The following is a 25,594-nucleotide window of genomic DNA, read 5'->3' as shown; positions in this document are numbered from 1 at the left end:
TCTTTCTTGACCTGGGTAGTTACATAGGTGTTTATGACCATCTCCTTAAAAAAATATCTATGTGTATATATCTGTGTATACATACACATAAAGATGTTTTCATAGACTTTCTGCATACGCTACAATAATAACAAGATACACAAATGGTCAGTAAATGCAAAAAGACATTTGACCTCACTGGTAATTAGTAAAATGAAAACTAAAACAGCATTGATTACCTATCACGATTTGCCAAAAATGTAAGATTGACAATATCCATTTTTGCTGAAGCTGCAAAGAAATGAGTTATCTTTATGCTGTCAGAAGGAAAGTGAATTCGTAAAGCCTTTTTGAAGCAATGTGACAATATATATAAAAATGTAAAACCCATACATCTCACGAAGTACCAATTTCAATTTTAAATATCCATCCTAAGGAAATACTAGCACATGTACAAAACATGTATAGAAAGGTGTTTACTGTTCACTACAGCTTTGCTTGCAATAGTTAAAAAAATGCATAAGTGTCAATAAGGGAATATTTATGAAAAGTATCATAACCCATATACTGGAATACTATACAGCTATTAAAAATTAAGATAAATCTTTATGAACTGACATGCAAAGATCTCAAAAGTGAACAAGTGAACAAAAGCAAGTCACAGAACATATACACAGCATAATTATATTTTAAAAATATAAAAATGTATATGAATTTATATATATATATGTATGAAAACAGACTAAAGTTTTATACTCTAAGTTGTGAGCAGTGATTACCTTTGAGGCAGGGAGGGGAAGGGAGAAGTAGGGTAAAGAGGGTACTTTTACATTTTACGCTATATTTCTGAATTTTTGTTTAAGAACACATCCACAGACTACTTGTTCATTTTTAACAGGTGGTAATAGCAAAACAACTGTGTTGCTATTTATTCCATTCCAATGAGAACAACTGAATACATTTGGAAATAACTTGCTTTCAAAGCTAATTCTTTTGTTCTTGGAAGGCCTCAAGAGAGCCTATCGTGTGTAACAGGGCTGTCAGCCATCAACTGATGAACCATGTGTAGGATACTAAGTGACTTGGTTCATCTCCAGGCTCACCCTTTGAAAATATTTGCATACATCCTCCTATCCCAGCTCATTGGCAACAACAATAATGTTTTCCCAAAGCACTTTGCTAAAGTAAATAAATTCTGATGCTACACAGCAAATCACAAAGAGCAAAGTGCAGATGTGGCTGTCAAGATGTATGCTTAGATCTAAATTAGCAATCACACCCTTGGTGAGTGACTTTTGGAATAAGCAGTTTGTATTTAGATTCATAAGGAAGAAGCTAGAGCGCACTAAATCTTCTTCTCCACTCACTCCACCATAGCTCTCTCCAAGTCAAATGATTTCCTATAAAAGTGGGAAAGAGGGAAGCCTGATCACTAGTCATTGGCAACTGGTAGTGAATCAAAATCAAAAGCACTATCAGTACATTTATGAAGGAAAATCCAACTCCATGCATACATTTTGGTGTGCATTTTATTTTTGATTGGAATCATATCCATACGAATGAAAACTGCCAAAGTATTCTTTACTCTTTTGAAAGCTAGGCCCTTGCCTTGCTTTGTCAGAGGAAGGCAAAAACTAAGCCAGTCATGCTGGAGACATCCCTGCTATATGCACACTGACAGGAGAGGCGCTGCCTAGGAAATGCCTTTTGGTTGATGAACAGAGGAGAATCTATACACACATGAAATACACATGGAAACACATCAGCACGCGCAATTCGTTGGCCTGGTCCTCCGGCATCCGCTGGCATGCATCTGTTCCAAAGGGCCTCTTATTCAGTGGTGTCAGCACTTGGTCTCGTTACGCCTCTTATCAGCAAATACCTTTCTACTCCAGAATGGAAAACAAGCGCTGAATTAATTACATCCAATATTGATGCATTATTTCCCTAAGTCACCAATAAAAGAATGAATTTAATTTTAACACATTTATTTTCATGTGATTCTTAATAAAACACTTTCAAAACATTCTGTACATTTCAAGCCACTCAGAACTGCATTACATTCTATAAATGAGATTTGTTGGGATGAGGTGCCAAGATGTCTCTGTACAAAGATGTACAATATGTACAGTCGCTGTAAGTGCAAGCTGTGCAAAGCAGTCTAAAACACTAATTCATGCCAAGGCTTAGAAAACATTTCAACACATAAAACTAAAGCTTCAAACTGCATTGTAATTTTTTTTTCCTGGGCAAATGATTAGTTTATAAACAAATATATGTATATGTCATATAGAAAGAATAATTTGATTCTTCTGCTCAGCCAGCACCATGCAGCTGACTGGATACATTACAAGGCTGCTCTCCTAGGCTTCTTTCTAGGGCGCATTTTGCCACACTGAACGGTTGTCTTATCACTGAGCTGCCGCCGCCACCTTTGGCTGAACCACAGCAACACTAGGAGGTTTAAATTTGGGGAGATAAAGGCCAAACTTGTTCTCAATGCCAGCAAAAGTGGCGGTGGCGAGTCTGTATCCACCGATGTGATCAGGATTGGCAGGAGGGAGGTCTGCGATGCGTGACTTAGGTGTGGGTTCTGAGCCAGAGGGTTTGCTGTGGATAGGAAAAGTCAATGGTCAGTGTGTTCAACATTGATGAACAGCAGACACACGGCACTGTGGAGCAACTATACTCCAAAAAAACAAACAAAAGAAAATGAAGAAGATGACACACCACTGAACACTTTCAGTCTGACCCATGTGTCACCAAGAAGAGTGTCCAATGTTTTCCTTGTCGATTATGCTGCACTAGTCATGACTTATAGCTGCAATGATTCACGTATCTGGTTTAGAAGAGAAATGGCCTCCATTTCATACACACAAATAGATCCACAGAAAGAGAGACCGGAAGGAAAAACACTCATATATTACCACTCTGGGAAGTAGGACTACGAATGATTTTTCTATTTTCCCAATTTTTTACACTAAGCATAAATTAACTGCAGAAAATTTACATTTTCTTTTATTGTAACATAATTTTAAAAGCTAACTTTTAAAGTAATAAGCTCATGAAGGTTATTACTAAAATTATTTAAAGAGAAGTAAATATAATTCTGACTTTTTCCAGAATGCAAAAGTATTGAAAAGGCTGAAACTTTGAGATTGTCCTTTCTTTCTTTGTATAAGTCCTTCAACTTCATTGTTCAACAGCTAACTCCCTACCTGGCTTCTGAGCAGGAAAAGAATTCATAGGTTTATGGAGTAAAGACTCAGATACAGAATTTGATCTTCTGCTGAAAAGCTGGTAATTGCTTGCTTTGGGCACAACCTTCCCCTCCCAGCAAATTCAAGTGATTCCTCTTGTCCACGGTGAAAGCTTCAAGTACTAACCGTCAAAAGGCCCAATTTGTGGCCTAAATCTCACCAGTGATTATGTCCATGGGCATAACCTTTCTTTGAACCTTTTTTTTTTTTTTTTGCAGAGAATTAGTTCTAAGAACTTCTAAACCTTTCTAATAATAAATCGTGGTGAATAATGAAATCATGAGGGTGTGAAAGGGCTTGATTGAGTTTTCAAAAGTTTACAAAAGTGTAACTAACACAAATTTATATTACTTCTGGTAAAAAGGCCAAATAAGGACCTAAATCCATGAAGCTCAGTATCTGCTTACACTAAAAAGACAACTATTCATATTACATTTTAATTTGCTTCCTCTCTAAACTTTCCCCAAGCAGTTGCTTAATGCTGTGTATGGGGTCACCCTGTCCAAGTCTTATTCCTCTAACAGTGAAGAGTCTTAGGCCCATGGTTTGTTTTAAACGTATTGCTCCTGCAGGGTCCTCTGTCCTGTCGGTTGCTATCCCAAAAATGCCTTTATAGGCTGAACAAACACCTGCCTGGGGTTTTGGTGCTTTCTTTATAAGGGAGTTTGAAAAGTTGCACTTACAGGCCTCCAAAATCAATGTAAAACCACCGCTGGAGAAGTTCATAGGTGACCAGAGTAACACCAAACTGGGGAGAGGATCGAAACACTCGAGCTAAAGAGGGAGAAAGGGGGAGGGGGACAGTTAACAGCAGCATGGCTACAGCAAAGCCCACAGGTGAGTAATGGGAGCCCGACCCCAATGCCAACCAGCCTTTCTGCATGGCTCCAGCCCCTACCTGCAGTTCCTTTCCAAAATGCTGAGGGCCCTTCTTCCCGGAGTATCTTCCTAAAACAGTCGATGACACCACTGTATGTCGTCTGGCCAGCGCGGGCAGCCACCTGCAGTCTTGTCTTGATGACATCAGCAGGGGTCACCAGAGAAGCAGCAGGCACACCTTCCAGGAGAAAGGCACATTTAATTCATCCTGAATACCTTACAAAGGATAGACAGACTGCTAACAACCAACAGTACAATTAGCAACTTTAACTGCTTTAACTCAATGCTTCTTATATAGCTACCTTGGGCACTAATGGAAAAAGGATATATAATGCCACTAGCTGCTTCAGTGGAGTCAGGGCAAAACTCTCTTATTCGTTCTGAATTAGGAAAATCACTCTATGTTGCATGATCCCAAAGAACAGTGAGAGGAATAAATGGAGCAATATTACTAGGACAATTCCCAGTGTTCCCCTTTGGGTTTCAACTATTTTATTACCTCTTTCCTTTTCTTAAATAAGACAGTATTTTCATGTATAATAAAGAATGAGGATAATGTCAATTTAATGAGCTGCTAAATATATCTGATAGCAAACTGTAGTGTGGTTTTTTTTTTTTTGCTGATTCCTGTCACCTTACTGTATGAGGTGACTATCAATACTCATATCCACTCACCCTCTGAGGGGCTAACTTGAGAGTTAACTGTGACTCCTTTCAGACATGCTTACATGACAGAAGTCGTTACAACTGAAGCAGAGGAGGCCAGGCAACCAGTTAGGGAACAGGAGGGGAACTGATCATCAAAAGGCCTTGTCAGCCATTCCCAGTGCCCCAGCTCCCTGGGGCCACGCTGAGACTCATCAGCGGCAGGACACTCAAGAAGGATTTCACAACCACACCTTTCACTTATAAAACAAAACAGGGAACAAAGGAGCAAGATGATCTTCCTCAGGGGGAAGAAATTCAATTTGGCCTGAATTTCACTGAATCATCACTAGGCAGATGGAGCTGGCCACTCAGGGAACGTAGTTGGAGTGGGCGGTGGGGAGTGCTCTGTTAGAGACGATGCAAATATCCTCCCGCCAAGCCCTACACCTCATTCACATGAAACTAGGTAAATTCCTGCCTTTGGAATGTTCTGAATCCTGAATGTTCTTAGTGCCTGCCAGCAAAGCTTTACAGATAAAAATTAGAAAAATTCATTTCTAATTCTGAAAACTGACATCAAATGTCTGTGGGCAAGAAGCTGGTGCTGACAGCTCCATGAAGATGTTTACTTGGTTCCATCAGCCACTGGCAAAATGCCTGTCCATGATTAAAGTGTTCTTTGCTGCTGTCTGGATAGCAGAGAGCAAAGATGAGGAAAGATGTGCTGGCCCTCACTTCAACTGGGGAGGCTTTGGTGTATACCTGAAAGGAGCTGGATGAACACTCAGTGCCAAGACTGAGCAGATAGCTTTACTGGCTTTTGAATTATAACTGCAAGTGACTGCCCCAAATAAGGGCTCAAGGCTCCCTCGGAGAGTTTCTTACTCATCACGAGTCATTCCCTGTCATCATGGATGAGAATAACATGTCCAACCAGCGCCCCTGGAACCCAGGGTTCCTGCTACATACCACACCCCCAGGGGTGCCCAGACTGTCCTGCTTTGCTGAGCCCGCAGACCAGAGGAGAAGGCGTGCCGTGCAGGAGCCTGGGTGGTCAGAGCCACCTGAGCAGCGCTGGGCTTGCGTTCATTCACCTCGCCCGTCTCTCTCCCTAAGCAGCGGTGATGGCAGTAAACACATGCCCTTTCCTCCTTCTGCCACGTCTGAGGATTGCTGCAGTGAAGGACAACCTGGTCCTGCCCTTCTATCTGGAATCAGCTCCCTCTCACCACAAGACAAAGGCTGGAGCATGGGATTGAGAGGAAGCTTCTCAGCACCTTCCTACATTTGAAACCCCTGCCTTCAAGGGGCTCCGGGCACAGGAGAGAGGGCAGAATTTATGTAAACAACCATTAATAAAAGACAGAGCATGTTAAGAGCCAAAAGAGACGCCCCCACGGGGTGGTGCTGAGGAGGAAGTATGGCTCTGTTTGGTCTGATGAGGATGATGGCAGAAGGAATACGGACAGTTTCAAACTCAAGTTGGAGCCGAATCATGTTGATTGCACTATACAGAATAAGAAAGTGAGGGGATGCTAGACCTGTGCATCAGGATGAGGTGCAACAAAGCAACTGATGTGGTGAAGAACTTCTCTACGTTAATGCTCAGCTTGACTGCACCCAAGGTTTCAGGGGCAGAGGAGGCTAAGAAACACAGTACTGACGAAAGCCCAATTGAGATGGGCAGAGCTAATTTGGCTTCGAGTTCCTAAGCTGCATTAAGCTGTTTACCCACATTATGCAAATGTAATTAATGCTCATCAGAATTATAGCATACCCCACAAAGGAGAAAAAGCGATCGTATTTAAACTAAGTCAGATACAAACAATAACCTTTCCAGAAGTAAAGAAGAGGAGCACAGAGATTCTGTACTTAGAGAATGGGGGTGGGGTGGGTAGGGACTCTTTTGGCTTAAAAAAAAAAAAAAGTTACCTGCCATGGCTCCAGCTGCAAGGAGATTTATACCTCCCACGTGTCCATTTTCATCAGCCAGAAGTAGTTTGCAGTGAGCATAAACAGGAAAATAAATTGCAGAGAAGGGAATGTCTCGGAGGAAACACGCTTTGGCACCCTGTCACAGAGTGAGGAAAGAGTGCAAAACAGTTGTATAAACAAGGTGTGAATGACCACGAGGGATCCAGGGTGACAAGCCTGAGCTGTCCCTCAGACAGCATTGGGACTGACGTGGAAGAGAAACAGGATAACAAGTCAGGTGCAGGGAAATCGAGACGCGGCTCCAAGTTTGAGAAAGTCTGGTGGATCTGGGAGCCCTAGAGTTAGTTAACGGTGGTATTCTGACAACTACCAATTTCCTGGCATTTCCAGTATGGATTCAGATTTTAAGGTTAATAAAAATTCAATGTTCGGACCTCTAGGCTGCTTGTTCTGGTTCGCCTTGGTGAGTGCCAGGGGATGGGGTGTGGCTGGGAACAGACTTAGAAACCCAGTATTGATAGCTTGATTTCAAAGCAACCAACAAAGGCAGCTCCTCAAACTAGCAAATTACCAACTCAATCCACCTCAGCTTAGAGCCCCTGAAGTACCAGGTAAGAAGCTATGGGTAGGAGCCTTAGAAAAGGAAGGGAAGCTTCCTTGGTGGCTCAGGTGGTAAAGAATCTGCCCCCAATGCAGGAAACTTGGGTTTGATCCCTGGGCTGGGAAGATGCCCTGGAGAAGGGAATGGCTACCCACTCCAGTATTCTTGCCTGAAGAATCCCACGGACAGAGGAGCCTGGTGGGCTACAGTTCATGGGGTACCAAGGAGTCACACACAAGTGAACAACTAATACATTCTAGGGAAGGGGAAAAAGAAACCACCCAACTTCCCTCCTTACTTCCTATGTCCTAAATGGCAGAGAACAGGGAAACCCAGACAGAATGTTTTAACAGGAAGTTTCCTTGAGAGTAGAAACAGTCAGACAGCTTGTCTTGGTGACTGACACTGCCCCTTCCTCAGCCCACACTAGCCTACTGCTCAGGCTTTAGCCGGCCAGGGAAACACTCCACCTTTGGTACTTGTTTTCCGGATGGCTCTGTTTTCAAAAGGCAAACTCAAACATTAAAGAAAAAAAAAATTTCCTGGGACTCTCTGAGAGATGCTACAGAGAGAAATCATTTTAATAAAGTCAGTTTTCAAAGGGAATTCTAAAAAGGATGGCAGTTGGGGGTAGAAAGGAGAGTATGTACAAAACTCTCAGGACAGGCATCATTGGTTTACAGGCATCATTGGTCCTAAGAGACCAGTTTGTAGTTTGAAGCTGTGTGATTCTAACAGAGAGAATTTCTAATTTCCAATTTGCAGCTACAGAAGCCAATTTACACATTTCTACAGTGATGGGTCTATAAATAAATCAGACGCTGTGGAAACACAGTTGTCTATAAAAGCTAAATTTTCGTATCCCTCCCCTTACACTAGGCGAAAGAAGAGAAAGAAATACTCTTCCTTGTTTAAGAAAAATAATAGCTTCTGCTCCATTACATCTGATCTGTAATGATGGGAGTAAGCATACCTGCAGGGAAGGAATCTGTTGACTGGCATTTTGCTAAAGTACAGTACACTCTGGTTTGCTTTTGTTTTGCTTTTTTAAAATGCAATTCATTATTGACAAATCCCACCACTTAACTTCTTAAAGACCTGAATCCTACCAAACTCCACTACTGTTTCACTGTGGTCAAATTATTAAGACAAAGACAAGCTCCTACTGTGAAGATAACAATAGAGATAGATCAGACTCAAAATAAACCTATGACTATTTTGAAGTCAGTCCTAAAGCAGCCCCAAAAGAACACCAAAGAAACTTTTCCCATATCCACCAGAAAATAAAAGGCTGTGAGCCTGAAGCCAGCGGGTCTGTGGTGCTGGCCTCCCTGCTGGCAGCTTCATAAAAGCCTGAAGATGCCAACAGGACGGGGTGGTTGTGCATCCCACTGCCTCTAATAGAAGTGTCCTGATTTTTTCTTTTTGTTTTGATTGTCTACTATAGGAACTACCCTGCTGGACAAGACTGCTTTTCCATTTATAGGGAAGAAGTCTGGTTTTGACATTTTTTTCACATTTCTATGGAGTACACTACACCCTTTCTATTGAGATAACCCGAGGGAATCTACCCACCTTGTACAGACCAAAGAGTCCCAGGTCCCGGAGCACATTCAAGGCACTGACCCTGGGTCCTGTGGTGATCTCTCCAGCTACCTGTAGGCGAATCTTTACTATCTCCAGAGGGTTAGTGAAGATGACCTGAGAGCCGCCAGCCTGCAGGCAAGGAAGGAGAGACAGAGCAGATTTCCATATCAGAGCCCGACTGACCCGGAGTAGAGCCAAAAGAAATCTGGGGACCTCCACACTGCACCTCTTTACCCCTCCCCCTTGGCAGGGAGGGGAATGAGAGTCCGATGCTTTGGCTGATGCTGGAAGGGCTCACGGGGATGGCCCCAAACTCTGTCTCAAATCAACTTATGTCTAGTTTTGCTTCTATTTGAAATGTCAGGAGTGTTTCCCAGACTAGTCTTTCCTGGGTCAACCCAGCCATATCCAAAATGGCAAAACTAATAAACTCATTTGGAAAACAAAAGTGAAGCCAGATGTGGCAGCTGGTGCTCCAGTGAAAGGGAAAGAGATGGTAGGAGATTGACTGGTATCTTCTACCAAGCTGGAGCTAAAATTCGGATCTACACAGCTTCTTTCCTCTTCTTGAAAGCAAGCAGTCTCCTTAGCTCAACTACTTGCTGCCACTTTCTTGGACTGTAGAGCAATTAACACAGAGGTGTTTTTGCCCCACGCTAGTCAAAGGTGGCAAGTCTCCTCTGGTTCAAACTCTAAAATGTATTATCCTGAACAAAACTCTGCAACTACATCCACACAAAAGAAGATAATTTGGAAGGACAATTGCAGTATCATTTCAAGACCAAACTAGACACACTGTTCAAGACAGAGATGGGAAATGGAGCATCTAGTTATCACAAGTACAAGAGAGGGCAAACCAAAGCCACACTCCACACTCACCCATGGTGAGCGACCATAGAGATATTTAAATTTAGATAATGAAAGTGTATGTGCACTGGAAATCTGTTGAGGGGAGGAAAGAGAATGTTTAACAAAACTGCTACCAACACCTTTTCTGGTTTCCCTAAGGAAAAAAAAAAAACGTGTATGTATACACATAGGGATACATAAAAATAAATAAAAATTTTAAAACATAAATATATATACATTTCCATTCATGAAGTGAAAAAAATCTCATTTGCACACTGTCATCTTAAGTGTAGCTGTTTACACTATATAATCAGAACCACACTCGTATAATCATAATTACATTACATAATCATAACTTCACTGTAATAGCATGTCACATGTGAAACAGGAGCCTCATTGGGCACTGGAATTCCACAGGTACAGAAGGACTATAAACACCCATAAAACCCACAAGCCACATTCAATGCCACTTCAATACTTCACCTTCACTCATATTCCTGTTCATTTTTCTAAAACCCACAGCCCTCCACACCCCCTTTCCAAGGGGCAGCAAAAAGTCCCAGACCATTGTCTTAACTGACCAGGGGCTATAAACCAACAAAACACTCCTGTTCTCACCCTGATCCCTCATTCCTATCAACATCCACAACTGCCAACACTGACACAAGATTCCTTTCCTCTTGGTGGGAAGTTGATTGCCCTGCATTCCTCAGGGCCCTAATCCTCTTTTTGTCCACCGAGTACTGGGGTGCAGCAATTTGCTGTCTCTCTCTGGATTTCCTGCAACTCCCAAATCTATACAACCCAGACCACTGGCACAAAGGTTCCTGAATGACGACTGATCCAATTTTACATGTTGATTTGCCCCTGCTTCTGCGTCTTAATCTGTTGCACTGCAGGCAGGAGAAAGTATTTCAATGTTTCAATCCAAGGAGACAATACTTTGAAAAGGATTGCTGGGTGAAAAATTATGTTAAAATGATAATCCAAGTAATTGCTCCTGTAGCTAGTATTAAGGACCAAACCAATTATAAAAGTTTACTACTTCCTTGAAATCTCTTGTTTAAATAATGGTTGCAAAGACTATCTCTGGGAAAATGCGCTTTATGTTCTAAACTAAAGCAGATTAAAAAAAAAAAAGCATAAATTTTTATTATAATCCCCCAAATTCACCACCACCAGATGAGGTCAACTCCTGGGTTCTACTCATTAAATATGGACATTATGTTTAAATAAATACAAAGTTCTTTCATGTTTTTAATCATTAGTAAACTATAAAATCCTGCAGAGTAGGAATACTCCAAACAGCACTGTGCCCCCAACCACACAGACACAGGTCCCTCCTCCTCTTCTGAAATAACTGTCAGTTTAGTGAAGTTTGTATTTAACAACCCTCCAATTTCTTCCTACATGTACATGTAATAGGCTTTCAATTAAAACTGTACAGCTAAAAGAAGGAAAACACAAACACATTAACCATTACACGCCTTTAAGATCTGTTACCCAGCACCTGTACTACATATACAAAAAGGGCTATATAGTCAAAGCTATGGTTTTTCCAGTAGTCTTGTACAGATGTGAGAGTCAGACCATAAAAGAAGCTTTTCTTTCAGCTTGCTTTCATCAGTTAGAAAGAATTGATAATTTCAAACTGTGGTGCTGAGGAAGATTTGAGAGTCCCTTGGACAGCAAGGAGATCAAACCAGTTAATCCTAAAGGAAACCAACCCTGAATATTCATTGGAAGGACTGATGCTGAAGCTGAAGCTCCAATACTTTGGCCGCCTGATGCGAAGACATGACTCATTGGAAAAGACCCTGATGCTGGAAAAAACTGAAGGCAGGAGGAGAAGGGGGTGACAGAGGATGAGATGGTCGGATGGCATCACCGACTCAAAGAACATGAGCTTGAACAAACTCAGGGAGATAGTGAAGGATGGGGAAGCCTGGCATACTGCACTCCGTGGCGTCACAAAGTTAGACACGACTGCGCAACTGAACAACAATAACAACATATACTAAGTCCCATCAACTCACTGGACACAATCACAAAACTACACATATATATATTTATGTTCCCATATATGTAAGATACATGAAATATAACAAGTGAATGTGGAAACAATGAAATGACACTATAAGCAAGGCGCACACCTGTGTGTTTGTTTCACACCTATGTATGTTCTCCACTATGACTGAAGGAGAAAATTTCTACCAATTTCATGATCTATCTATTCTTTAAAAATGATCATGTTTAAGAACTTTATGACAGACCTAGGAATATATAGACAATATCCAGATGGAACGGAACAAGACCCTGTGGGATCCTTTCTGTCTCCTGTTTCTAGTTTGTAGGAAATAGGCTTCCTTCAGCCTCCCTGACCTTCCCTGAGTTCCAAAGGACAGATTCATAGAGTTGCTTTTCAGGAAAAGGAGGGAGCAGAAGCCCAGAGACAAAGCAGGAGCAGTCAAGTAACAACAGTGCAGCAGGAGGCAGGGTTCTGGTTCCTCCCCAAGAAATAGAACAAATTACCTTTGACTTCTATAGGAACGAAGGCCCCCCCATGCAGGGGGAGGATGGCGACTTCAGGCTTAGTCCAAGACTGCAGGAGCCCTGCCCTATTCTCTCACCACTGACTCTGTACACAGTGGAAGATAATGAAGACTGATCCCCCTCCCCAGATGATTCTCCCTTTAAAAACTTTCACGGTTGAGCAGAATCTTTGAAGTTGGTTTTTGGACACGAGTCTGCCTTCTGCCCAGATTGCTGGCCTCCTGAATTAAGCAACCTTTCCTTTTCTAACCAACACTTACTTCTCAAGTACTGGCTTTCAAGATACAAGCAGCCAAGCCTGAGTTCAATAACACAGAAACACTGAATAATAAAGATTGCTATCTGATTTGTCTAAAACTTTGGGTATGTTATAACACTTAAAGGAAAACACACAAGGCCAATATGCACTATCCTTTTTTAAGCTCTGAGGTTAACCACTCTCATACATATTAAACTGGGAACAGGGAGAAGGGGGAATAAAATCTGCAACTAATTCAATTACTCTAATAAGAAAATCTGGTGACAAAGAACAAGATTATGATGTTATCACATCCTTAACTGTTGCCCTCTGAGAAACAAACACATCAGGAAAATATCATTTCTCCTCTATTTTAAGACTCTACTGATTTTGATATCATGAATTTAATAACAGATATTCACAGGGAAAAAAAAATACTACTTACAGTAAATATAATCACTCCTACTACTAAGTCACTTTAGTCGTGTCCGACTCTGTGCGAACCCAGAGTGGCAGCCCATCAGGCTCGGCCGTCCCTGGGATTTTCCAGGCAAGAACACTGGAGTGGGTTGCCATTTCCTTCTCCAATGCATGAAAGTGAAAAGTCAAAGTGAAGTCACTCAGTCGTCTCCGACTCTTAGCGACCCCATGGATTGTAGCCCACCAGGCTTCTCCATCCATGGGATTTTCCAGGCAAGAGTACTGGAGTGGGGTGCCATGGCCTTCTCCAAAATATAATCACTAAATATACAGAATTTCAGATGTGTTAAAGTGTGAAATAAAAATATAGTAACTTTTCAATTTAAAAAGTATCTGTATTTTTACAAGTAGGCTGACATTTGCTATTTTTAAAAGCAACAAAATTAAACAAAAAAATTAAAATGACCAATAAGTAAATATTTAAGCACAAATAATTCCATGCTCTTATTCAGTCTATATTAGGTAATAAAATCATGCTAAGTGACATAAACAGAACATAAAACATTAGGCACCCATTTATCACAAATATGTCAAAATTTAGTTAAGTTTATCAAAAGCAGAAAGGATTAGAGATGAAAACATTGGTTGCACCCCTGGGAGAAGTAAATAGCTAGGAGAAAGAATTTGCAAAGCATATGCCATTGTATCTTTTAAATTCTGAATCAAATGAATGTACTAACTACTCAAAAACAAAAAACAACCCCCACCCCTGCCACCAGAAATAAGAAACAGAACTGGTCTTAGAAACAATGGCTCTTTTTACAGACCAGGTCCTCTGTCATACATGCTTCCCCACGGTAAACGGGAATTCATATACTTTAAATGCATTTGAAAAAACTAGTTAGCCCTAGTTATCTGTGGATCCAAAATTTTTAATAGGCTTATCTACCTATGCATATATGGACATCAAAAAAAAAATCAAACTAAGTAAAGCTGCTGCTACTGCTGCTGCTGCTAAGTCACTTCAGTCGTGTCCGACTCTGTGCGACCCCAGACGGCAGCCCACTAGGCTCCGCCGTCCCTGGGATTCTCCAGGCAAGAACACTGGAGTGGGCTGCCATTTCCTTCTCCAATGCATGAAAGTGAAAAGTGAAAGCGAAGTCGCTCAGTCACATCTGACTCTTAGCGACCCCATGGACTGTAGCCTGCCAGGCTCCAGGCAAGAGTACTGGAGTGGGTTGTCATTGCCTTCTCCAAAGCTAGTGATCTGAAATAATAGACACTGAGATAAATAAAACTTCAGGTTAAAACATGATGATACACAGCTATGTAGTCTTAAAGGAACACTGTGTAATTTGATGTTTTCCTACCTTCCTACCTTGTACTTGTGTTAACTAGCACACCATTTCATACAATAATACCTTTGGTGAGTTTTTTCACTCATCAAATCACCAAAATTAATTTCTAACCTCTAACTGCCAAACTTCCCTCTCAAACTTGTTGTTTATTGTTTTAAAGAGATGCACGCATTAATATTAAAACTGACTTAGATGCTTCCATTTTTCAGTATTAAGTTGTCATTTCTTTGTTCCAGAACTGAATTACAAATGACACAACGAGACAGAACAAATCTCATTTTGAATGAGGCTTACCCACATCCAACATAAAATAGAGAATGGAAAACCTCCATATCATCTTGTGTTGCATAATTTTTTAATGGGAAAATAAACAAACTAAAGCTGACAGCTTTAGTTATTAAAGATTTAGTGACTTCCCTGGTGACAGTAAAGAATCTGCCTGTAATACAGGAGACCCAGGTCCGCTCCCTGGGTAAGGAAGATCCCCTGGAGAAAGGAATGGCAAGCCACTTCAGTATTCTGGCCTGGAGAATTCCATGGACAGAGGAGCCTGGCAGGCTACAGTCCACGGGGTCGCAAAGAGTTGGACACGACTGAGTGAATAACAGACAAAGCTGACAGCAAAAGTCAGGAGAAAAGGATGTAATACTGAGATGTCACCACTCACCTTTGATGTGCCTGAGACCAAGGGGCTGCACACAGGACTGGGCCTGTTTGACCTGCCCGCATAATCCTACCCAGGGGCAAAAACCACAAAGACGCTGGGGATCCTGCCACCCAGCCACTGGCTGCGTGACCCCCACCCCCACCCCTCCACCCCCGAGCACCAAGTCCCCTGTTTACTTCCCTCTTTGATCTGTTGTCTCTTATAGTTTGAAACTATTTCCCTCCAACTGCCAAATGTCCAATCTAAACAATTCATTTTATAAAGTCTTCCCTTACAGAGACAAGTGAAAATCTAACTTCAATTTAAGGCTATGGCTCTTTGAACAGATGTACAATATATATGTATTTAAAACAGCCAGAAAAACAAATAAGAGTCAAAGAATTAGTTGTCACTTTGACTCAAGCAGGATGAAGAGAGACAGTGGCTCTGGCTCACAATGCCATCCACCAAGCACTATTTCATAAAGCAACGGGAAACACTACGGTTCGCTCTAAAAGAGCCCAAAAACAGTCATAGTTTAAAAGGAGTGATGATAAATGCCAGGGTGTTCAGAGATATGAATAGATTAAATTACACACACTGACATAATGTATGTGGACTTTTAATATGTGTGCATATGTGTGTGTGTTCATGTAAGTATGCAAGGATAAAGTTGAGACCACACTGGTTCCTGGGGATGGGAGCTGAAGAGACCATTTCCAAACAGCTCTTTATAGAGATCTGCAAGCTCAGCTTGCTGAGAAAGACACGGCTTAAGGAGCTAGTGAGCTACCACTTCGGGCTCCCAGGATTAGTAAATGCTCCAACTAACAAGTGGGAGCATGCTACACTCTTGCTACACCTGTATGGGCATGGATATGGTGGTGTGTGAGCCCATATGTACACAGAGGCCAAAGGGAGAAAAAAGAACACAAAGATCCGGGTTTGGAAAGCTGTCGACCTATATGGTTGTTAGCTTTGTAACCGTAGATAGGTCATAACCTTTTCATTCCTTGGTTTCCTAATATGACAGTAGAGATTCCATCGTCTACCTTATCTATCTCACATAGCTCCTGCGCAGTAACCAAGGTGAGAGCACCACACCGACCGAAAGCAAGGTACAAGGGAACGGATGCGTTCTCCAAGACGTATGTTCATACACGGCTATGAAAATGCCTGCAGCATACTGGGGCCATCAGTCCTTTGCTGAGCAATATATACATTTTGAATCTTATGACTTTTATCCTTTTAGAAGTAGGTAAATGTGATCAGTTAGGCAAGTGCTCTGTGCTGTGCTTAGTTGCTCAGCTGTGTCTGACTCTTTGCGACTCCACTGACTGTAGGCCACCAGGCTCCTCTGTCCATGGGGATTCTCCAGGCAAGAATACTGAAGTGGGTTATCATGCCCTCCTCCAGGAGATCTTCCCAAACCAGTGTTCGAACCCAGATCTCTCGCATTGCAGGCAGATTCTTTACTGTCTGAGCCACCACGGAAACCCAAGAGTACTGGAGGGGGTAGCCTATCCCTTCTCCAGGGGATCTTCCCAATCCAGGAATCCATCCAGGGTCTCCTGCATTGCAGGCAGATTCTTTATCAGCTGAGCTACCAGGGAAGCTCCTAAGTGCTCTGGCTAGAGTTTAACAACATAAAAACAGATACTTAACCAGAGAGATCATTAGAAAATACATATAGGTCAGTCCCTTTAGACTTTTCAAGGGACTTCTCTGTTGACTCAAAGAGACACTAAATTTTTTCCCACTTAGGTTTACGGACATGTCTAAGAAATTCACATAATTCTTTTCTTTCATAAAACCACTACAGAGACCATTAAGATAATTAATAGGTAAGTCACAGACTGGAAAGAATATTCATAACACATATATCTGACAACAGACTGTATCCATGATGTATACAGAACTCCTACAAATTAACAGTAACAATGAGTAACCTAATAAAAACAGAAGGCTAGAACAGATAATTCACCTAAAAAGATAAACAGCCAATAAACACATGAAAGGATGCTCAATTTCTTTAGGCATCAGAGAAATGCAAATTATAACCACAACTAGATATCATTTCAGACCAACCAGAACAACTGAAACAGACTAAAAAAATCAAACATTTTGAGGATGGGGAGTAACTGGAATATTTGTACACTGCCGATGAGACTGTAAAATGATACATCCACGTCAAAGAACCAACTGGCAGTTTCTTTTATAATAAACTGAATATACATCTACCCTAGTCTACTCTTAGGTACTAAGTAATGTTTATAACAACCTTATTTATAATAGATAAAAACTGAAAACAACCCAAAATGTCCTTCAATAGAAGCATGGAAAGCAAATTGTAGTTAATTCATACCATGGAATAATGCTCAGTAAAATTAAAACAAACAAAAAAACCAATACTGATACCCACACAAGGATGACTCTTGTAAACACTTTATTAAGCAAAAGAGGCCAACCAAAAAAGAAAGCATTTTGTATGAGTCTGGTGATATGAAATCCAAGAAGAAACAAAACTTTTGACAGAAATCAGAACAGTGGCTGCTTGGGCAAGGGGAAGCATGACTGATTGGAAAGAGGCATGAATTAACTTCCTGGGGTGAAATGTTCTTCATCTCACTCTTGAGTGCTGATTTCATGGGTGTATACAATTGTTAAAACTCATTAAGCTGACATCTAAGATTTTTTTAATACATTTTATATCTAAATAACATATATATTCAGATATATGTTAAATTATTATAATATACATCCATATAATATTTTCCAAAAAAGAAAAGCCACTACAAAGTTGAATGGATCCATCTAGATTTATTTTGATAAATGGACAAGGCCTTGATTTGATTTCCTAAGATAGTATTACAGAACAAAAAGAGTTGATCTTAAAATCAAAATACTTGGGAATATATGAAAACTGCAACGTATATTAGCTGTGTGACCTGAGGTGAGAGGTAGACTTTCTGAGCCTCTGTTCTTCATCTACCCATTCTATAGGAGATGATAATCGTGTATGTGAAAGTACTTTGAAAAATTCTGAGTTGACACAGTATTATTCGGCACACAACAGATATCATAATTAAACAATTATATTTATGTCTGATATGGACATGTAATGTGTGTATATACAAATATGTATATACTTATACATATATAGAGACTTTCTTATAGAAAAATAAAAACATACAGCCTGATAAAGATGGCTTACCTATGAGAACAATGAGAAAAATTATTTGAAGCTTGTTGTTACATATACATTATTCATATGCACCCATAACAGACATTTACTGAGTAACTGTACCCACATGTATATACTCTTACCCCATCTCCACCTTAAAAAGGGTGGAGAAATTATTACATCTAAAATTCAAGTTATAGAAACAATAACAACAAAAACAAGCAATCACACCTAAATCATAAATTCTGAACTAGTAAGTGTTTCTTGAGAAGACTTTAATATAGATATAAAGTAAGTTTGGATAACATTCATGATGAAGATTTAAATTATGAAAATGCACAGTTTATAATTTTTTTCCCAAAGGTCGTATCTATTTCCAAAGTGAGAAGCTCCACTGTGATTTTCCGCTGCCCTTAAAAGCAGCGAGAGCTGCTTGCATTTCCAATCAGGAAGTCAGAGTTAACAAAACTTGGATCTGGTTTAAAAAATATTGTGCATGGACACGATCACGTATATACAAACATTAAGAGGAAATATAACAAGATAAAAAAATAAAACCTTCATTTGGTAATATCTCTGCTCAAAGCAAAATAAGGTTAAAAATTTGTGTGAAAGATCAAAGAGCTAAATGTAAGATCTAAAACTATAAAACCCCTAGGAGAAAACAGAGGTATAAATCTTTATGATCTTGGATTAGGCAATGACTTCTTAGCCATGACATGAAAAGCACAAACAACAAAAAATAAAGGTAAGTTGGACTTCATTAAAATCAAAGTTCAATTCTGCAAAAGGACAGTCAAGAAGGTGAAGAATATCTGGAAATCATGTATCTGCTAAGGTACACTAAATATATAAAGAACTTCTATAATTCAATAATAAGACAAACAACCCAACTATAAATGGCCAAATATTCTGAATAGATTGCTTTCCAAAGATATATAAATGCCAGTACATTCATGAAAAAATGCTCAACAGAGCCAGTCATTAGGTCACAGTAAGATACCACTACATACCCACTAGGATGGCTATAAAGGACAGATAGTAAGTATTAGCAAGAATGTGGAAAAATAAGAACCCTCATACATTGCTGGGAGGACTGCAAAATGGTGCAGATACTTTGGAAAATGATCTCACAGGTCCTCAAAATACTAATTAGAGTTACCATATGACCTACCAATTCTACTCCTAAGTATATACACAAGAGAAATGAAAATATATGTCCACAAAACTCTTTACATGCATGTTCATAGCAGCACTTAATCATAAAGCTAAAAGATGGAAAAACCCCAAATGTTTAACAACTGATGAATGAATCAACAAAATATGGTATTACCTATATATTATTTATAGGTATTACTTATCTATATTATATATAGGTATTACCTATATACAATTATGTTGAAATATTATCCAGCAATAAAAAGGCTTGAAATACTGATACATACCACAACATGAATGAACCTTGAAAACACTACTCTGAGTCAAAGGAGCCAGAAAAAGAGGCCACATGTTGTTTGATTCCATGTAAAAGAAATGTCCAGAAATGGTGAATCATTAGAGACAGGGTAGTAGGTTTCTTTGGGGGATAAGAATGTTCTAAAATTAACTGTAGTGATCATTGCACAGCTCTCTGATTATACTAAAAGCTACTGAACTGTTTACTTCATGTGTGGGGAATTACATGATATAGAAATTCTATCTCAATAAAGCTATTATTTCAAAACTTTTCCTTAAATATAGCAATCATTCAACAAATTAGAGAATGAGTGAAAGACTGAATGAATAGAAACATATACCAGATATGAAAGAATACAGATTTAGAGACAGAAGTGGTTTGAATCTCAATTTTTCCATTTACTAAGTGCTTGATTTCAGAGCTTTTAGTTTCTTCAACTGTATTCATAGCTGGGAATAACAAAGAGATAATGCCTATAAAGTGTTCAGTCTAGTACAAGATGCTCAAGAAATGGTAGCTATTATGAATTATAATCATAAGCATGTATTTTTTTTGGTGACATGTAGAAATGAAGTAAATCATGATAAGAAATTCTACTTTCAAATTACCAAACTGGAATATGATTAGACTTAAGATTAAGTTTATTTGGTGAGAATGGTCAGAACTACCCTTTTTCTATGAGATATAAACATATCTTAAGTCTGGTTCCTTGCACAGGAGGAAACTCTAAATCTTTCTCAGCCTTGACAGGTTGTTGAATGAGAATGAATAAGAGAAAGAGAGAATGAAAACATACCAAATATGTACTAACAGAGATTTGGAGACAAAAGTGGTTTGACTGACAATTTTGTCATTCACTAAGTGCTATATCTTCTCTCACGGTTTATTTTCTTCAACTCCAATTAGAAAGAATAATGAGACCATGCCTATAAAATGTTCAACCCAATAAGAAAAGTCCCTACTGCTCATTAGCATTCTAGCAGATCAGTACTAGAGTAAAAACAAAAACCAGCATCAATGATAATAGCAATATTTAGTTGGAGTGGTAGGTTTATGGATGCTCATCTTATTATAACTTTTAATCTATATAATGCATTCTCTTTTGCATGTATCTAATATCATATACTTTAAAAAATAGATCACAAAACAAAAAACAAGAAAATACATTATGCTTAAGGACCAGATAGTTTCATTTCTCGGTTACTGCATGATCGTGTCAGTGTACATCATTTTGCCTAAAGGACAGCACGGTCATTTTCAGAGCAGCAAACTTTCCCTTGCACATGTAGGGAACCTGAGGCCCTGGTCCTAGCTGCCCCTTCTGCTAAGATAAAAGCCTATAAAGTCAATACTGACTATTTCTTCTGAATTAACTTGCATTAGGCTAACACATTAAGGACATCTTTAAAACTGAGTGACCACACTCCCGTTGCCTGGTGGCACTCACAGCATTTAGCCAAACACCCATAGGGCACTCCACATCCTATCACTGCCCATACCCAGGATCCTAAGGTTTTTATGATCGGGCTTCCCTGGTGGCTCAGACTGTCAAGAATCTGCCTGCAAAGCAGGAGACCCAGGTTCAATCCCTGGCTTGGGAAGATCGCCTGGAGAAGGGAATGGCTACCCACTTCAGTATTCTGGCCTGGAGAATTCCATGGACAGAGGAGGTTGGTGGGCCACCGTACACAAAGTTGCAAAGACTGGACATGTCTAAGCAACACACACACAGGGACAGGGAGCTTGGCTCCTGGCTACAGTCCGTGGAGCTGCAAAGAATCGGACATGGCTAAGCAACACACACACACACACACACACACAGACACACACCCCGACTACCCACCTACCTCTCAGGCAGCCACTCTCCCTAGTGTTCACCTGGTTACTGCTTACCAGATTTCATTCAGCAAAAAAACTATTCCTATATTCCACAATGCCTGATAGTCTATCAACAGAGACCTCTTCTTTGTTTAGGGCTTTATTCTCCATTGAAATAAGTAGACTTTCGGGAGAAGTAGCAGACTGTGCTTCACCAATCACTTACACTGTAGTGTGATCGAATTTATCAGTGGAAACTTGATAATTGTGCATTTCCTTTTATCCCTGAATGAAGAGATTTAGAGGGAAGAGGGAAGCAGAAGTGTTTGTGGTGAAGAATTGCAGACAATGAAATCATTCTGCTTAGAGCCCAACCTAACTATTTTTCATGCCGTCAATTTCCAGCTAGACAATCCATCTAAGCCTCCAGAAGAGAGGCATGATTAAGGAAGAAATGTAGAGTGTCAGTACAACCCTCAAGGTACCGCAGACTTCAACAGAAATCCCCAAAGTTCAAACCTAGAAACAGTGTCTTTACCTAGGAAGAACAAAGGAACCAAATACCTGATCATAATGTAACTACAAGTCAGTTTCATGGGCAAAAACCTCTGGATATTATAAATGGAAACAAAAATTATCTATATGGAACAAGAGAACATGACTTGAGAGATTCCTGACAAATGTATAACATGTGTTGTGACAAAGCTGAGTTAGGAAATTTCTTAACCAAATTAAAACTAAAACCACTGAGAAAAAGAATATGACTTGCAATGGGTCTTTAATTTGAAGAGAAACAGTTATAGCATCTAATTGGAATAAAGACGAAGAGAAAGTCTATGCTTATTATTTGTCTTTCATGAAAAAAAGAGAGATAGCCAAAGACATGAGTCTTCTTTCTGAGAATGCACTTGGGCATACGTGAAGGTGTAAAAGCTAACACACATAAACACACAAGGGAGTGCACCAAGCTACCCTTCCTAAGAGCTCTGGTTGCAGAAAAGTAAGGACCTAGGTATGTGCCAGGCTCACAAATATGAAGGAGAATCCAGAGCGACCTCTCTCTGACCCTCAGGGCATCTTCTCTGAATTAAAAGCTGCAAAGGTTACTGACCTCATCACCTCAGTTCCACAAACAACTGAAGAGGATTGAGCCAAGACTGTCAGCCAAGTCAAATGTTAAGTCATTAAAGGCTTCAGGGACAAAATGGATTAAACAAATTAGGTACCACTAAATGCGAAAGGGACACCACAAATTAGCTGAGCTGCAAACTTAGATTTGAGAATTGGACAAAATCCAATGTCATGCTCACACTTTAAAGATAAAGTCTCTGTGTTCAGAACTCTCAACAGCTTCAACATATTTATGGTTGCTTGCTCTGGTCCCTAAAAGAAGGGAAACTGTAATGATACTACAATGATTTACTCACTCCTACACCTAAAATAAAAGGGCCCAATTAATCAGTCACCTCACACTTATTCCAGTCAATAAAAATAAATGGTAACTCTACCCACTATTCTGTTTTCTGTGATATTTAAAAAAGAAACAGAATTAGAACTTCAAAAAGTGTGAAAGGTAATGTTTCAGGAGCTTCTAACAGACTGAGCTAACAAAAATACTCTTTTCTGCCTCAAGACCAGTTAGATTATGCAATAAAATATTTTTAAAAATCATACAATCTGAGAAAACTGCTTAGAATTCCTTGAGCTCGAGGGGATGTCACTCAGGTATTATATCTGGTGTACAAAAAGGCTAAAGGAACATAGTTGTCGTGAGAAATCACAGTATTAATACTTACACAACCTCCAGCAAGGATTTCTGCTAAAAGTGGAATGGAGCCATCTCTCCTGGTAAATTTGTCCCGGACAAAATCATTAACCTAATTAGAAAGACAACATTAATTAACCAGAACTCCCAATCATTGCCTTTAGTGGTACATTATTAGTTTTCCAAGTCAGCAAAATACTTGTCTCATATAAAATTTAAAATTAGCAGATGTCTACATATAAATTCAAAATTTTACAAATGCCTCGACAGTGTGCTAGTCTTAGCAGCATCAGTTTGGGTTTGTTTGGTTTTTTAAATTTTTTTGCCATGCCGCACAGCATGAGGGATCTTAGTTCCCCAACCAGGGACTGAACCTGTGGGCCCTGCAATGAAAGTGTGGGGCTTAACCACTGGACCACCAGGGAAGTCCCAGCAGCAGTTTTAATTTTTGGCTTAGTGATAATCTAAACAAATGACATAAATTCAATGAGTTAGCCACTTACAGTCAGTTTAATGGCCTTCTCTGGAGCAACCCCTATAAGTTGTGGTATCAGACCTAGGTAAACAGAGAGAATTGTTAGCAACATAGATGTACTAGACACGAACGTACAAGCCCAATAAGGCATTTTCCCCCAGATTATTTACCCATCAAACATCTTAGGATTTTCATAAAAATGGGAAAAAATGGATTATCCTGAAAACTATGCATATGTATATAATAATTATTTATGTCAAATACAATGTTATACTGTCTGTTGCTATAAATCCTTTTCTTAAGCATGCTTCCTTTAAAGCCTAGTTGTCTAACACCTCTCAAAAAGTACGAGGAAGAAATGGAGCCCGTGGATCTTCTCCACTTCCATAACACTACCAATAACAATAGAACCACATTCCCTCTCTTTACAACCGACAACATACTAACGTACACAGACATTTTAGAGCAGCCAATGATGAATGCCTGGGAAAGCTCTGGAAAGCATCCTGTTAAGCAGACCCAGGTTTTGCCACAAATGATGCTACCTGTGTAATAGCACACAGTGGCTTGGCTCTTACAGAAAATCAGCTCCCATAATTTTCTCTTTAGAGAAATGCAGAACTTAGTGCTCATTTAAAAGAAAGCCAAAACTATAAAGAAAAATGCAGCTTAAAGTATCAATTAATGGGTATGCTCTACAAGCAAAACACAGCCCACTGTTAGCCTATGTACTAATATATGTCAAACATAAGTCATTTCAAAAGAATTCTCCTAAAATAAAGGAAACCATTATTCTTAGAAAGTTAAAATTTCCAGGCTGGCTGAAAAAGAAAAAAATATATAAACAATTCAACATCTGTAGCTATTCACAGGGCTCAACTTTCTAAAGCACATAGATTATCCAAATCGTTAAAATACATTTTTGCATACAGTTTTTAAAGATGCTAACAATAAACATATTATAGTCTTTAAATTATCCAGGCAAGGGGAAATTATGTATGTGTTTGCATGCTCACTGTTGATCTTAAGCCTACTTTGAGGATATTGCTGAGTGATTTTCTACGAGTTGAGAGCCAGCAAGTAATCGTATATACAGGCTACTGTCAGTCAAACTGAATTATCAATGACAAACACAAATCTGCACACACCTTTAATGGGTAGCAGCTGATTTAAAAGAATAAATCAGCAGATGGCAGTCTTAACTTTCTCTCATGATTATCAGGCCTTATTACTTTTAATCTGATCCCCAAACAACCATGTCAGCATGAGTATTTGTTTTACAACTTGCCTTAGTAAGGCTCATAGAATTTTAATATAGTACTGATAGTTTATGTCATTTTATCATTGCTTCCTATAAAGAAATTTAGGCTAATCTGTCAACAGTTTTGTCAATCATCTGACAAAATAATGGACCAGCTCTAAGCAATATATGACAATCTCAACACAGGGTTCATATACAGGACTCCTACAATCTTCCCCCCAATATGAGAGTTTCTTATTTAAAGGACTGATTTTATCAGCTCACATCTTAAATAAAGCGAATAATTTCTTCACTCCCTATCCCCAACTTGCTATACTGGACCCAAATAATATGACACCTCTCTCAAATAAAATCTTCTGTAAGCATCCATCTATTGAGAAGGTAAACTGTGCAGTGTGTACGTCTAGGTTCCTTCTCTTTTAAGGTATACCCAACAGGGAGAAAGAGTCTTATTCAACAAAGAAAGATTGGAGATGTCAAAGGAAAAAACCACTTAGCACCACTTAACCCTCAGGTTTCATATCAACAGAATTCAGATATGCAGGGATTAATAAAGTCTCAAACAAGACTGACATCCACAGATCTGCATTCTAGATCATGTACACCTCTGCACACATTGTACAGCTAGAATTTTGTTGTACGGCTAGAATTTAAGACAGGCTAGAGTTCTGAATATCTTAAG

At 39.6% G+C, this 25,594-nt stretch overlaps 1 protein-coding gene across 2 annotated transcripts in view; it reads right to left on the bottom strand.

The window, feature by feature from the left end:
- Positions 1-1,490: 1,490 nt before the first annotated feature.
- Positions 1,491-25,594, bottom strand: part of SLC25A12 (solute carrier family 25 member 12) — a 102,942-nt gene continuing 78,838 nt past the window's right edge. For both annotated transcript variants that reach the window (XM_052658947.1, XM_052658946.1), the window contains exons 12-18: positions 23,680-23,732; positions 23,208-23,288; positions 8,878-9,018; positions 6,699-6,837; positions 4,138-4,296; positions 3,923-4,013; positions 1,491-2,589 (exon numbers count right to left, since the gene is read on the bottom strand). In XM_052658947.1, coding sequence (XP_052514907.1) covers positions 2,391-2,589; positions 3,923-4,013; positions 4,138-4,296; positions 6,699-6,837; positions 8,878-9,018; positions 23,208-23,288; positions 23,680-23,732 — 863 coding nt within the window. In that variant the 3' untranslated portion in view covers positions 1,491-2,390. The remainder of the gene's footprint in view (positions 2,590-3,922; positions 4,014-4,137; positions 4,297-6,698; positions 6,838-8,877; positions 9,019-23,207; positions 23,289-23,679; positions 23,733-25,594) is intronic.

This window comes from Budorcas taxicolor, chromosome 2 (assembly GCF_023091745.1).
Source record: "Budorcas taxicolor isolate Tak-1 chromosome 2, Takin1.1, whole genome shotgun sequence".
NCBI classification, from domain to species: domain Eukaryota; kingdom Metazoa; phylum Chordata; class Mammalia; order Artiodactyla; family Bovidae; genus Budorcas; species Budorcas taxicolor.
Note: the sequence above shows the minus strand (reverse complement) of the source record. Positions and strands in the feature narration are given on the sequence as shown.